This window comes from Corvus kubaryi, unplaced genomic scaffold, assembly GCF_017639235.1.
Source record: "Corvus kubaryi isolate FWS band 111438036 unplaced genomic scaffold, C.kubaryi_AGA036_p1.0 37387, whole genome shotgun sequence".
Taxonomy (NCBI): Eukaryota; Metazoa; Chordata; class Aves; order Passeriformes; family Corvidae; genus Corvus; species Corvus kubaryi.
The window spans coordinates 6,559,417-6,575,161 of NW_024581129.1; the positions used below are offsets into that span (position 1 = coordinate 6,559,417).

The 15,745-nt window shown below is 51.5% G+C and overlaps 1 protein-coding gene across 1 annotated transcript in view; it reads right to left on the reverse strand.

The window, feature by feature from the left end:
• Positions 1-15,745, reverse strand: part of CACNA1H (calcium voltage-gated channel subunit alpha1 H) — a 146,888-nt gene that overhangs the window by 20,286 nt on the left and 110,857 nt on the right. Inside the window, exons 11-21 of the mRNA XM_042037332.1 lie at positions 13,157-13,308; positions 11,911-12,096; positions 11,251-11,368; positions 9,610-9,765; positions 6,682-6,772; positions 4,360-4,568; positions 2,222-2,653; positions 1,439-1,539; positions 960-1,083; positions 773-841; positions 479-663 (exon numbers count right to left, since the gene is read on the reverse strand). Coding sequence (XP_041893266.1) covers positions 479-663; positions 773-841; positions 960-1,083; positions 1,439-1,539; positions 2,222-2,653; positions 4,360-4,568; positions 6,682-6,772; positions 9,610-9,765; positions 11,251-11,368; positions 11,911-12,096; positions 13,157-13,308 — 1,823 coding nt within the window. The remainder of the gene's footprint in view (positions 1-478; positions 664-772; positions 842-959; positions 1,084-1,438; positions 1,540-2,221; positions 2,654-4,359; positions 4,569-6,681; positions 6,773-9,609; positions 9,766-11,250; positions 11,369-11,910; positions 12,097-13,156; positions 13,309-15,745) is intronic.

Sequence of the window (15,745 nt, forward strand, 5' to 3'; positions counted from 1 at the left end):
TTGCACAATCACAACCAAAACACAAATGAACTTTACTCCTGTTCCCAAACACCGAAGCTCTGCCCTCCTCTGCCTTGCTCAGGGAGGAGCTGCTTTGCAGGGATGTTTGGCAGGCTCAGGAGAGCAGGGAAGGATGCTGGAGCTTATCAAATCCTCATCAGCACCTGTTCAACTGCAAATCCCTCTTTGCTGGGGAATGCCTGGGAGGTTGTGCAGCTGAAGAAGGAGCCAGAGTGATTTGGAAAGGGCTGATAAAAATGCAGTGTGGAGGAGGCTCTGACTGCACTCACTCCAAACTCCAGCCGCTCGTATCCAAGCTGGAGAAGATGAATTGGAATTCATTTCACTGTTTTCAAACAGTTTCTCACTGAGTTTAGAGCTCCCCAAAGATGCTCCTACCCGTGCTGTATTTCAGTTTTTCGTCTTGTTAAGCAGGCCCTTGTGCATTTCCCCCATGCTCTGATTTATCAGCACGTACCGCAGAGGTCTCAGGGTCCGCAGAAGCCTCAACACACGAAGGACTCCCAGGATTTTGGCTCCTCCTGCTGATGCCATGGACACAATGATGTCAATGATGGATACAAAGACCAGGACTCCATCCAGGACGTTCCAGCTGCTCTGCAGGTAGGTGTTCTCCCCAGAGAAAAAGCCAAGGGCCACCACCTGCAGCCAGGAGAAGGGAGACATTGAAATCTTCACCCAGATCGTAACTCTGGCACGGGCTGGTCTTTGCCAGAATTTGCTCTGAGCCATGGGATGGAGTTCTAATTACCTTAACCATCATTTCAGCCACAAAGATGGCAGTGAAGATGTAATTAGAGACACTCAGGAATATCCTTTCCTGGAAAACACAGAACAACAAAGAGAGGCAAGTTAGAAACCCAGCATTTATCTTGCAGGGTCTGGTCCTGAGGAGATGAAGACCTGGATGGTGGCTGGAGGAAGGAAATGCCTCTCACCGTGCTCAGGGGGTCGATGTCTGGTCTCTCCAGAGCTATGGTGATGCAGTTGAGGAAGATAAAGACCAGCACCACGTGGTCAAACATTTTGTGGGCAATGACCTTCTGGCACATCACTCGGAACCTGCAGCAAGGTGGGACAAACAGATCCTTCAGAAGTTTGGCTCAGGAATAGGCTCCTCCCCAAAAGCTTTCTGCAGCTGTGCCACCAGCACCAGCCCAGGAGGTGAGGCAGCATCTCCCCAAGCTTCAGCCATGATCATCATTAATTATTAATAATTAATAATGCTGGTGAGGCCACTGAAGCAATGGAGTGAACCACACAGTTCTGCCCACACCGAACGGAAAATGTGACCTCCAAATCAGGGACTGGATTTCTAAAACTCCGAAGGATTTTTCCCAAGGGGAGACTCACTAGGAATGCAGTATTCCATCACCTCAAACACCTGCTGGGCTGGAATTTCACTGGAATTTCTTACCTGTTCTGTGGGGAAAACAAGTAGAGGGACCAGTCCTCGTGAGTCTTGCACCAGCGGGGTTTGTAGGGCTCCAGGGCTTTGCGGATCCGGTAGCAATAACTCTGGATAAAAAAGAGGAAACACCTTTTCTTCCTCTTTTATTTTCCTGCCTCTCCAACTTTCACAGTGTTTTTGTGGAAGGAGGGGGGCAGTAAATGGCTTTTCATTGTGACTGTGGGCAGTCACAGCTTTTGGGACAGAGCTGTGGTGGCCATTGTCACATCTGTCTGAGAAAATAAGGTGGAAAGGGGTGGAAAAAGGGAGGACATGGGCATGACAAAGCAAGACTTCTAGGCCCAAGTAATTTTGAGATGCAGAGTTGTTTTAAACCCCAAAAGGCCTCAAACAACCAAAAAGTTAAGTGGAAAACATTTCTTTTTAGATTTTTGAGCTTTCATGACACCAAACAGCTCCTGTAAGTAGAGCTATTCACCTGTTGTGTCTGCAGCTCATTTTTGGAGGCATCGTGGGCCAGCGGGACAATCCCAATCAGCCCAAAAATGAGGCATTTTTGGAAAAAAGGAAGTTTTACCTCACGGGACACCACTGCAATGTCCCAGCCCAAAAAAGATCTCTTAAAAAAGGGATCTTTCAGGAAGTAAAGGCCCATCCCTTGGCTCAGGATTGCCATTCCCGACCCTAGCCTTGAGGAGATAACGCATTTCCACGCCGGATTTTCAACCATCCTTCCCAGGAATGGAAAAGCCACTTAAAACACGAGCACCCAACTCCCGCAGGACTCACATCCTCCATGTCATCCTCGTAGTCCAGGGCATCCTCCTTGTGGCCATCCACCCTCAGGAAGAACTCTCCAGGGCCGTGGCCCATCTTGCCATTGCAGTCATGGAACTCGGCGGGCAGCAGGGCCGCGGGCCCCAGGCCGAGCTGGCGCACGGAGGGCACCCGGAGCAGCTCGGGCAGCTCCAGGGAGCCGCGGTAATCCAGGGATTCCGCCCGGCGGGGCAGCGAGGGCCGGCTGAGCGTGCTGGACTTGGCGTCGTCCGAGTCATCGTCCGTGCTGCCTTTTCCCTCTCCGGACAGCAGGGACTCCCGTTCTCCCGACTGGTTCTTCTTCTTGAGGCTCGGGGCCCTGCCCAGGCTGTTCCAGCTCGAGCGGCGGCTGCCCCAGTTGCTGCTGGTGCCCCAGTTGGCGCAGGGGGAGCTGCGAAGGCTGGACTGGGAGAGAAGCAGACGTGGGAGGAGTGGTTTGCAGGAGGAAGCCAAAGGATTGGGGGTGTTTTGCCCAGAGTGGTGAAAGCTGTGTCCTCCCCTTCCCGGTTTTTGCACCGCTCTGATTCCAGCCTTGAGATGAGAGCAGCTGGCCAAGGCCACACTGAAGGTGCTCCTGGAGTACACCTGGAGCACAGCCACCAACCCTCTGTCCTGGCAACATCCACTCCCCATTAAAAACGAACCCAAAGACACTGATAAGTGGCATTTTGTTGAACTGATGTTTTCTTGCCTCACTTTCAAGTGCTTTCAGCTCACAACTTCCCTGCCTTCCAAAGGGAACCTGAGTCACCCAAGGGCCTGGTGGGAATTGTGCCCCTATTTCCATTACTTTCCCTCCATTTGCTGGGTGAGGACGTGGAGTGAATGTTTCTCCTACACAAATTTCAGCGCGTGTCCGTGCACTCGGGCAGGTACCAGGTAATTCCCAGGATGAGGGAGCTTAAGGTCAGAAAAGCCAGGAGGAAAACTCCCTTTTCCCTCCATGGCTTCCTCCCAGCACAAATCAAGACAAACTGCCTTCCTCCTCCTCCTCCTCCTCAGTGCCAGCCAGCTCTCCCCTGACTGCTTCATCTGCCTTGGGCTGGTGGCACCGCCGCGCTCCCCGGGAAAGGATTGGAAGGATGAACATCCCTCTCCAGCAGCTCACAATCCCATGAAAGCCCAAGGCAAACAGCAGTCATCTCTGTTTTCTTTTCAAAGGCAATAGGTTGACTAAGCAGCTTAGCAAGGGGGATGGTGGCTGTGCCTCGGCGTGAGGAGCCTTCACGGTCTGCTGCCTTGATTTGAACATGATCTCGCAGTTATGGAGCGGAGGAGTGGGATGGATGAACAGCGGCAGAAATCCACTTTGCCTGGTGCCTCTGCTCCCTGTTTGCACAGAGCTGCCCTCCTGCCCCCCCTGCTGCAGGCACAGCTGCCAGAGCAGCAGCTCCAGCCAGATCCTGGTGCAATCCAGCAGCTCATCCCTTGTTCCCTCGATTTCCCTCCAAAAGGGCTGCCGGACCATAACCAGAGCTCAAGAGAAAATGCTTCATCCCCCTGACACAGCGTAAATTCAAGATACAACCCTAAAACACCAGGGTGGAAACAGGTCCCATCCTCACGGGAACACCTGGCAGCTTCTCCAAGACATCCCCAATGGCCAGTGTGGTTGGAAAAGATTCCTGCTCCTCCTCTGAGGGGGTCGGTGGTGTCACTGCATGAACTTATGCCTTCTCTAGGGTTATGTCTCTCCTGTGGCATGGTTTGGCAAGGGCTCCCAGCGAGGCACCAGGCAGGAAAACGCTGAGTCCTGGTACATCCCTGTGCTCCCTTTTCACCCTCACTGTGCTTGGCTGTTCTGTGTCACTGCCCTGCCCCAGCACTGCACACCCCGACTCAGCTCTCCTCCCGTCTTCCCACACATTTCCCACCTCCATCACCCTGTGTTTTATTTTCCAGCAACGTCTGTGACAAATGTCTCCCATGACCCTGAGCTGAGCTCAGTGGGTGCTGATAACACCAAACTGGTGGGATCAATCCCTGTAAGGGCCATTCCCTTGATCCTTGTGGCTCCCTTCCACCCCAGAACATCCCATGACCTGGAAACAAAGACCTGTGACCCCGTGCTCTGTGTCACTGAGGGGGACTTGTTGGCCGCAAGAACCTACCAAGGACTTCTGGTCGTAGCCCGTGGGCTCCAGCGAGGCGTTGCTGCCTCTCCTCGAGTCCCCGAAGGCGTGCAGGGAGTCCAGGTGTGGGGAGCACTTTGGGGTGGGCATCGGGGTGGCCGCCGTGCGCATGATGATGGGCGGGGGCATGGCCCCCCTGCCCTCCAGGTGCCCGTTGGGGGTGACAGCCAGGGAGTACATCTTCATCTCTGCACAGGAGGGGACAGAGGACAGCACGTGAGGGGACACTGCTCCTGGGGACCTCCAGGAGCTCTGCCAAATGGAGTTGTGGGCAGTGAGATTCCCCCCACTGCGTTGAAAGGCAGCGGGTGAACGTCACAACCTCTTAAGGGGCCTTTGGGAACTCAGTGCCCTCCAAAGGAACCACGGAATTATAGAATGGCTTGGCTTGGAAGGGACCTTGAAGATCATCTCATCCTGTCTCACCCCATCTCCTCATTCCAAGTCCCCTTCCACAGGCAGGGATGCCACCCACTAGATCAGGTTGCTCCAAGGCCCTGGAGCCTTGAGCACTTCCAGGAAGTTTTGCTCTCTGTTCCTTGGGATTTAGAGAGTGGAATTACAGTTTTGGGGCTAGCAGAGAATTTCCAGGCTGAATTCCACCTAGGAAGTTCACCTCCTGTCTGTGTCATGCAGAGCTGCACAGGGATTTTTATGACTTTGGAATGTGCCTGAAGTTCCCTCACGGGGAAGGCACTCGGCAAACACCGAGGACAGGAAATGGAAGCTGCTTTTACACCCCCACCCACAACACAGAAATCCAATGGCACAGCACTGTGGCAACCCCAAAAATCCACTATTTTAGCTGTATGGCAAGAACAGGCAGCAAAAACCAATACTGCCACTGAACCAAGCCAGACCTAACACCCCGAGCCCTGTGGAGTCCTGTAACAGAACCAGAGGCTGGTGTCAAACCCCAGACTAGAGCTGAACCAACTCCTGTTTTACCAGGCTGAGTGGATCCTGGCTGCAAGTCACAAATCAACTGATATTCAGAATCAGCCTTAGGAGGGGGAAGGATCAGCAGGGAAGCAGTTCGGGTCTGCAGGGAGAAATCCAAGTGAGTGCTCTGTTTGTTCCTCTGGGGGCTCTTGCAATACAATTGGCTTTAATTGGATCTGTTCAGCTGCTGCTTTGTGCACAAATCCCTGATCTGCACCCCAGAAATCCATGGGAACACTGTCGTTCACCGTGGGGGTGGAAATTTCAGCCAAAATTTGCTCATCTGCTGTACACATCCCTGCTGCCCCTGTGTGTGTTACACACCAAGAGCTTTGCACTGGAATTGTTAAAACCTTTTCACTGTCGAGTCACCAGCTGGCCCCTCTGAGGCTCATGGGGACACACAGTCACCCCTGGACTTGGCCTGACAGCACGTTCAGCCCTGTTTTCTTTCTGTGTTGCCTGAGCAGACGTGACAATATCTATTCCCTCCTGAAATCTCTCATTATTTGAAGCTGGTGCAGATTTGGTGCTGTGGGCTCCTTCCCAACCATTTGCAAGGGACATTTGATCACTTTGTGTTGGGGATTTGCTGCTTCATCTCCAGACTGAGCAGCTCCATCACCTCTTTGTGATCCAGCTCTGCCTCACCTTCCCCTACAAATGATTCTGCCCCTTCCTCAGCTGAATTCCATCTGCTCCCCACAATCAACATTTCTGTGGCCGAAACGAATCCTGCTTTAGAAGCATTTGGAGGCATCCTAGTAGAGCCCAAGCTGGGAATCAAAGGAAACAGGAACTGAAGTGGCTCCTGTTTACCATCATTCACTGTTAACATGTGTGATCCCTTCTTGTCACCCCTCTGGCTGCAAAGGGAAGGCTGTCACCTACAATTCCATGGTTTTGGTACACCAGTGCAGTGTGGGCCTTCTCTCAAATCGATTGCCAGGCCCCCGTGGAGCACAAATGAGCAGCAACATTTTCCATCCATCAAACCTCACTCGAATGCATTTTGTGTGGGAAACCAAAAGGAACAGATGAGAACATGATTGATTGGAAAAGCTGCCGAGAAGTGGGGTGAGAACATTGCTGTCAGCAAAGCACTCTGTGGTAATGGTGCAGGAGGAAGGATGAGACGCAGCTAAAAATTTCTTGGGGAAGTTTAAATTAGAAAAACATCTGTCTAAAGGAAATATCAGCACTCATTTAGCTTCCCCTACACTTTGCAGAGCTGCTCTGGTGACTTAGCTATCAGATTAATTGCCAAAAAACCCCAGATTCTTCCACTTGCTGTGGGAAGATGTGGAAGCAGAGTTGTAGCTCCCAGATTCCCAGGAAAACGCAGAGACAAAAGCCCACCTGTTGCTCGGAAGTCTTTCAGCTTCTCAAACTCATCCTCGAAGTTGGCAGATGTCTTGTCCTCATCTGTGTCTGACCTGTTGGCATCTCCCTGCAGAGAGGAGGAGGATAATTAACAGACCCAATTAATATGGGTTCCTCAGCAGCTCAGAGCTGCCTCTGCTCCCTGTGGTTGGTTGAAGCCAAATTCCCTCTGGAATGATCCCAGGCAAGTCCTTCTTCCTTGTTTTCACTCATTTGGGAACTAGGACAGACAGGATGATGCTGTGGCTGTCAGCACATCCCTGTACACTGCTCCAGCCTCCTGGAAGAGCAAATCCCAGGGGAAAACATCCCAGAGCAGCTGGAATTGCAGGAATGACTGAAAAGCCTGGCAGGGTGGGGTTCCTTGTTTGCACTCTCTGTAATCCCAACTGAAAGCACTTTGGGTTTGATGTCAAAGAATGTCAGAGGGTTTTAAGTCTGTATTTGACAGCACTTTAAGTTTGACTTAGATCTGGAAACCCTGATTTGCTTCCTCCGTGCTGGCTGGGAACAGATTGTTTTGGGAAATCTCTTGGCAACTTGAGGCAGAGGGAATGAGGCCAGTTTGCCTGGTAGCCCTGCACCATCTCAGGACAGGGAACAGCCACCCTCACCCTGCCTTTCCTCCTGGCAGTGCCGCTCATTTTCCCTTTTGTACATATCTGCTACCAAAAATGATCAGCCTGGGACAGAGGAGCCGTCCTCAGGTTCTCCTTGCAGGGGGAGGGATTCCAGCAGAATATCAGCAGGACTCTGGCCGGATTCCTCAGGACTGCAGAAATCTGTGCAATTTGATAGCAAATGGCTGGATTAAAGAGCTGATCCCAGAAAAAGGAGCACAGTTCCTTGCCTGGTGCCTGAACAAATCCCCACGGCTTCCAGAGACACGGTGCTGAAGTGGCAGTGAGCTTCATTTTGTCTGTGATTTATTGCCGAGCGCTGCAGCCAGGATGACTGAAAGGCTCGAGCTCCCTGATTCATCTTCTCTGTTTCAGAGCAGAACCACCAGTGCGGAGTAGATGAAAGATCTGCACCATTTTGGAAGGTTTGTCTGCTCTCCCAGAGCAGCTCCAGGGGAGGTTTCAAAGTGACATGGGAACGGTGTAAGCACAAATATGCAATTATGGCCCTGTTTGAAGTCTGGCTACTTGTGCTAAGCACAAATGTACTACAAATGGGTTTGTGGCCATTTAAGTCTGTTCTCTTCTAGGAAAATTGCTGGCAAACTTGCTCCAGAGGCAGAGCAGGACCTGGAATCAGGCTGAGAGCCTGTGCTATGGTTCACAGGACAATTTTTAGTGTCCTTGCTGAAACCCTGCTGATGGTTCTGAGTTGAGAGCAGCTCTCAGCTGCACAAATCTCCCAGGAGTCCCTCTCCAGATAAATAAAAGAAACACCTGAGCAAATGGAGGAGAAATTCTCCTCAGAGACTCCTGTGACTGCTCAGAGCAGCCCCGTCAGAGGGCAAAGTCAAAGAGGTCAAAACAAGAATTCTGCCGCATTCCCAACGTAGCAAGGGAACGAGAGATAACAAAAGAAAACCCAGCTCCACTGAGAATTCTTCTTTGGTTTGCAACCAGAGCAGCCTGGCTCGGCAGAAGGTTCCCTGCCCAGGGCAGGGGGTTGGAACCAGGCCTTTAAAGTCCCTTCCAACCAAAACCACCCCAGGATTCCATGATTTCTCAGTACAAGGCTTGAGAGGAGCCCTGGGAGCTGAAACGCAGCCCAGAGAAGGCTTTTCTGTAATTCCTCTCCCTGAGACGAGCGCCGAGCCCACAGGCCTGATGTCAGGTTTGATAATAAATGGGAGTGGAGAGCAAAATGTGCCCTGCAAATGTCATGCCTGTGGTTGCCAGCATTTGGGGAGGCAGCGTGGGGTGAATAAGCCAGGCCTGGAAAAGCAGAGCTTACACACATTTAAATCCTGGTCCATAACAGCTCTGAAAGGAGCCATTAGGGCTGAGCAGTGAAACCACAGCCATTTGTCTGGAGGGGTAATCAGGCACTCAGAGAGTTCTGCCCAGCTCTGGCTTCACATCAGCAGGAGGTTCAACCTCCCAGAGGGCAGGGAAGGAATGGGATCTGTTCCCTGCTAAGCTCCCTGCGGGCTGCCAGGCTGCTGAGCAGAGGAAACTTCTGCCTTAAAGCATCATCCTAAATATCTGGGAATTTCACGTTAGGAACCTGGAAACGGCTTTCAAACAGCTGTGCTTGTGGCCTTAAACATCCCAGAAGGGACAGAGTTCCAAGGAAAGGCCTGGACTCAGAGCCAGGTCTCCTCCTGCCCGGTCCTCAGGACTAGGACTGGCTGGAACATGTGGAATCACAGAATATGCAGTCATGTGTAGCACATAGTCCTTCATTCTCCTCTGGAATGATGGTATTCCATGAAAAACAGGCTGGAAAGGGGTAAATATCCCATTGTGAGCACTTCCACCACACAGGTGGTTTCATGAGGGGAAAGTCCTGCTTAGCAGCCCTGATTTCCTTTTAGGACAAGGTACCCACCCCTTATCAAGGGAAGCCAGTCGATTTAGTCTTTTTGGGTTTTAATAAAACTTTTAAATATATTGAAAGCCTGAGTTCCACCATAAAGAAACACAAACCATGGGATATACAGGAGATTTGGTGAGATTAAGCTTAATCCTAAATTATTCCTTCTAGATCATACAGCAGGCTGTGTAGAAGATCAAAGTCCTGGTCCCCCAATTCCCATCCCACATCCAGTGGGCTTTAACTGCAAAGATTGGATTCACAAGAGCTTCACGTGCCCAGCACAATCACTGGCACCCCTTAAGTTCACATTTTGGGCTGACTGCACGGGTGGATGTTTTCCCTGACATGGCTCATCCCCACATGTGTGTGTGACAGTTCTCTGCCCCTCCCTCTGCCTGGATCTCTCACCTCTGCCTGGAATCCTTCCACCAGGATGGCCACCAGCAGGTTGAAGAGCACGTAATTGCCAAAGGTCATCAGGGCCACGAAGTAGAGGGCGGCCCACGAGGAGGTGGAGGCCATCCCGTTGTACAGCACCACGTTCCAGTCCTCCTGCGTGAGGATCTGCGGGGAAAGGGAAGGGGAAGAGCCTCAGTGACTCCACTCCTCTGTGCACAGCAAATCCTGCCACTTTCCCTCTCCTTCTGACCTTTCCAGCGAAACCACTCGCAGGGCTCAGGAGATGAGCCAGCAGAAATTGCCTTTATTTAGGTCTTTGCATGTGATTTCAGGTCACATTGTAGAAATGCCCCTAATTTAGATCTTTGCACCTCTCCTGGCCAAGCCTCCCCTCCCTGTGGGAAGGTCTGGCACTCCCCTGCCCAGAGAGGACTGGTTCAGATCCCAGATAGCCAAACGTGAAGGATGCACTGTCCTAATCCCATCATTTCGTGGAGGTATTGCCTCCTCTGATAACCATCAGCAGATAACAGACCTGAGGCCACAGATCTTGTCTCCTTTCAGGCTGCTCTTTAGCAGACAACTGGAGCTGAAAGGAAGGGTAAGGGACAGGATATTAAATGACATTGGGTGGCTCCAGAAACTCAGGGAAGCAAAGTGCTTTCCTTTAGGTAAAAACACTGGGCAAAAAACACCCATCACTGCCAAGCCTTGCTCTGAGGAATCTCCCTCAGGGATTTCCACTCTCCAGCTTCCCTGGAGCTCAAAAATCCTGGAGGCCTTAGAAAAATGGATGACAGGCTCATGTTCCACATTAATTCTTGCAATGAAAATGGCCTCAAACCCCCTGAACCAAGGTGGCTTTGGGGACAGCAGTGCTGCGCTGAGTCATGCTGCTCAATAACCTTCCTGGGACACAGGACTGAGCCCTCGTGCTCCGTGCCAGCTGCATTTCCCAAGGGATTGGTAGGAGAAATGCAGCAATCTGTGTGTTGGGAAGGGAAAAACGGGAACCTCTGAGGCTGGGGCTGATTTGTCCTTGTTCCTCTGTAAGAATTTCTCTCCACAGTGAAGGCTCTGGATTTCTGAGTGACACTGGACTGAGCGCCTACTCTGCCTTTACAAACTTTATTTCCACTTGTTGCACTCAGATTCTAAAGCCTGAGCTTTGAAACACAAAAGTCTAATCTTTATGTTTAAAAGACCCTCAAAATGGCAGCTGATTCCTCTGCTGTGGGACCCACCAGGAATTTCAGGCACAAAGCAGAACCTGGATGCAGAGAAAACACAATTTTTTATATCAAGGCTTTCCCAGTACCTCCAGCTCTGATTTGTGAGGGGATTTGTCACTCCCAGTTACACAGAATGGTTTGCAAAGGGCATTTTGGGGACAGTGAAGGAGACAGATCTGCAGAGCAGGAGTAGGATGGGCAGCAGAGAGGAAAACAAGGATGAATTCCCTCCTCAGACTTTCCTTTTACTGATAAGAGATACGGACAGCGCTGATTTTGAGTAGATTTCTTCTCCATCTCTGCCCTAATAACTCTACAGTGCTGCTTCACTCCAAGTTTGACACCTCCTGGAAGACTTTTGTGCAATAAAAGCTCCTCATGCTCTCCCTTAAAATGTCCCCGAGGACCCAGAGCTTACCTGGAACACGGTCACGATGGCCCAGAGTAAGGAATCAAAATTCTTCCTGTCTGGAACTGTGTCTCCCGTGTCGGTTTTCAGGCTGAACTTGCATCCAAAAAGGTGCATGCCAAGGATGCTGGAGTGGGGAAAAGAGGGAGATGGGAGAAACACGTGGGTGAAACGTGGCTGCTGGGAGGATTGCAGGGGTTTTATGGATACTTTTCCACTCCCAGTGTTTTTCTGACCCTGCAGTTTGGTTCTCCTGCCTCACATTTCATTCCAGTTGTCTGCACTGAAGGCAAATCCAGGATTTCCTTTGTCTGGAGAAATGACAAACCACGTTGCCAGCTCCCTGGTTTCCAAACAAAGGATCCTGAGGGCCATTAGGGGGTCAAACAGACAGAAATCTTGGGGTCTGCACAACTTCCATCCCAAATCTAACACTGGTAGGGTCCAGTCAGTGACAGGCACAGCTCAGGATCCTCTGAGGGGCAATTACTGCCCATTTGTGTCCTTCATTGACTCTGGAATGACGGTATTCCATGAAAAACAGGCTGGAAAGGGGTGAATATCCCGTTGTGAGCACTTTCCCCCCACAGGCGGCGTGTCCCTGTCCCCACCCACGCATCCCTTCAGCGGAACAACGCCTCGAGGAAGAGCTGCCGGCTGAAGGAGTACCTGAAGATGAAGATGAAGAGCATGAGCAGCATGCAGAAGGTGGCCACGTTGTCCATGGTCTTCATGAGCACCACGAGCTGGCGGCGCAGGGCGGGCATGAAGCGCACCAGCTTCAGCACGCGGAGCAGCCGGAACGTCCGGAGCACGGACAGGCCCCCGTCCGACTGCCCGATGATCTCCCAGACACTGCGGGGACACGGCGACAACCCACTAGGACCAGCTCTGCTCCAGGCAGCTGCTTCCCTCCAGGAATCGCCCCTTTGCCTGCTCCTCTCCTGCTTCTGGAAAAGCACCTTCGCTCCCCAGCTGTGCGGTTGCGCCCCTCGTGATACAGCTTATCTCCTCTACAGCTGGTTTTGCTTTAAATTCCCTCCTTAATTCCCTTTTTTTGGGAGTTCTCCATGTCTCCTGCTAGGCTGCACCACTACAATAAGGTGGATCACAGTTTTGCCCCAGGAATATCCATTCCTGTGATTTAGGAATATCAGCACAGCTCTGCTCATTAAAACAAAGTGTGTTTCTTCCAACATCTCTTCAGAGAATTAGGGAAACAAATACCACTTAAAGTCAGTGGGATCAATAGTTTCGTGTCTCTTGAGGTGTTTATCTCCCTTTAGAACATCCCGAGGGATGTTTTGGGGGGTTTGGCTCGATCAGGCCACACCACGACCTTTGTTCTGAACCTTGAGTGCTCCTCCCTTGTCTGAATCAAAGGGATGTGCCGAGGGCACTCTCCAGGTTTACACCTCTGTGTCCCTGGAATTCTTTGTCCCAAATGACTGATTGAGGGCTGGTCAGAAAGGATCCCAGCACAGGGGTGTGGCTCCCGTGCTGTGGCACCCCCAGTTTAGGCTGGGACAGTGTCCCCTGGAGAGCACAGCGGAACACGGCCCTCCCTTCCCCTCCTGCTCGGCCAATTCCAGCCGAGCTGGGATAATTTGGGAGAGGGAGGACACGCTGCTGGGATATGGACTCTCACAAAACTCCTTTCCCAGGACCAGCCATGCTGCACTTCAGTGGAAAATCCACCCCGGTGCCAGATGTGTGGCATAAATAGACTTTGCTCTCCAGGTCCATTTACTTTGGATGGCCCTCCCAAGGACAGGATTCCCAAAGGCCAGCACAACCACAGCACATCCCAACCCTGGATGAACATGTGGAACGTCACCTCTGGTCCCTATCCTGCTCCCCAACCCGTCTGAGCCCTCAGCGGCAAAGCCACGCTGGGGAAAGGACCGACAGTGACCTGATGACCACGATGATCCCGTCGAAGATGTTGTAGGGGTTCTTGATGTAGCCAAAGATTCCAAAGGCCAGGAGTTTCAGGAGCATCTCCAGGGCAAACATGCTGGTGAAGACGATGTTGCTGATCTCCAAGGCGTTGGTCAGCTCTTCTGGCTATGGGCAGAAAGGCAACGTGGTCAGAGAAAATGGGAAAGGCGGGAATGTTCCTCCTGCTGGGATTTGTGCTCCTTCTGGAAAGCCATGGAGAAAGATAAATGTCTGAGGGAACAGCAGATAAACCTCGTGGAGAGTCCCTGTGAGTTTTACTGGAATCACAGGATCCCAGCCCAGTTCTGGAGCAGCTGGAGAACAACTGTGCCCAATCCAAAATAATTCAAGCTATGCAAAGGAGAGGGCTTGTTCATTGTTCCAAGATGGAATTAGCCAGGGCATGGCTGGAATGACTTATGTGCCTGGATTCCCATGGATTGGTCTGCTTGCACTGCACTAACTCCAGCAGAACTTTATGGCTGCTGCTACAGCCAAACCAGGAATACTGGTTTGGATACAGCAATATCAACACAGCTCTATTCATTAAAATAAAGCCATTTTCTTCCAAAGAGAATTTGGAAAAAAAATACCACTTCAAGTCAGTGGGATCAATATTTTTGTGTCTCTCGAGGTATTTATGTCCCTTTGGAAATTGTCCCCAAAACCCCAAAATGGGTTTTCCTAAAACCAGCAGATTTTAAGTGACAGCAGCACTGCCCTGAGTGTCAGGATTCCAGCCAGGATCAGTGTTGGTTTCTCTGAGTGTACAAGACTTAATACAGCTCAAATCCACCATTTTTCCATGCCCCTCCTCTATCCCAGCACCACATTCCCTTGGGCTCCAACCTTGTTTCCAGACAGAGCCAGAGACGTTCCATTCCTTTCTTGGGAGGTGCAGCAAAGCCTGCCCAGTGCCCAGGCTCCCAAACGGGGTAGGGACAGATGGGAAAAGGTGGCATTGATCTGCTCACTCGCTGGAGCTGCTCCTTCCAATGGCACCAGGCTCTGCAATGAGCATTGCTCGTTCCAGGCCTGCTCCTGTGCCAGACAAAACGAGTCTTTTTCATTTCCTTTTCCTCAGTGTAATAACATTGTCTGGGAAAAGGTGAGTTTTTCATGTCTGACTCATCTCCTGGATTGATAATCATTTCCTTTATTCCCCATCCCTCGTTAGGGGGGTAAAAATTGACCCTTTTTGGGGATGTTGTCACACTATTTGAGGCTCTAAGGAGAAACTGCTCTAACACTGTGGCACCATCACGTTGAACTCCACACGGCAAATCCAACCCCCAGCAGAGGAAGGAGAGGATGAAGGAGTTAACCGGGATTCAGAAGGAGCCCACACATCCCCTCCAGCCCGTGGGCTGCTAATGAGCCATCACTCACTGCTAAATGACTCCCTGCAATCGTCTGTCTGCTGCTCACCCATTTATCCAGGGGGAAGAGCACTCAGAGCTCCTGGTTCTAATCCATACACTCCAATTGCCACGGGATACCGGCAGAAGGACTGGCAAATGTTGGGCTCTTTAGTCTCCAGCCAGCACCTGAGCGGCAGGGCCCGATTCCCTCACATCAGTCAGAGCTCATCCATCCTATTCCTTTCCCTCATGATGCCAAAATAAAAGAGAGGCAAAAAAAAAAAAAAAAAAAAAAACAACAACCCAGCTGAGGCTCAGGGCTGCTCTGGGATGGAATTTAACCAGCTCTCCACAGAGACTGATCCTAAAATAGCCCTGCAGGCTCCCAGGCTGTCCCGCTCCAGGCCACAGTGGTGACAGGACACTGTGCTGGCAGCGTCCCCGAGCTCTCTGTCAGGACCTGGCACGTTCAGGGTCCCCCCGGGCGGGGTTGGACGAGGGAATTCTTGACAAGGAGCAAAATAACTCATTAAAGTCTCGTGTCCCTGCAGGCACAGACTGAGAGCTCCTGGAACAGGGTGTTGGTGGCAGGCTGAGGAGGGCTGAGGCTGGGAAATTAAAGGCAATCATCAGGAATTACACAGAATCCCGGGATCGCTGAGGTTGGGAAAGACCTCCAGGACCATTGAGTCCAAGCTGTGCCCGATCCCCACCTTGTCCCCAGCCCAGAGCACCGAGTGCCACGTCCAGACATTCTTTGGACACCTCCACGGATGGGGAATCCAAACCTCCCTGGGCAGTTCCAAGGCCTGACCACCCTTTCCATGGAGAAATTCCTCCTGCTGTCCAACCTGACCTCCCCTGACACACCTTGAAGCCATTCCCTCTCATCTCATTGCTGACTGTCTGGGAGAAGAAGCCACCATCATTCTTGACAGGAATCTGCACCTTGGTGGGTTTGTTCTGTTTTCCCTGCTGTTTCCCAGCACTTTTTTTTTTGCTGGGAAACATGGAAAAGCTGCCCACTGCTGTTCCCAGAACCTTGTCCTCTGCCACAGAGAAGCAGCCTCACCCACAAAAGGCAAAAGTAGTGTGGGGTTCTCCAAGCTCCCCTTGCTGCTGCCAAGAGCCACAATTTTATCGTGAAAATTGGGCTTCCTGGTGATCACTTCAAAATCTCTAATCCTGGAGTGATGTGGATA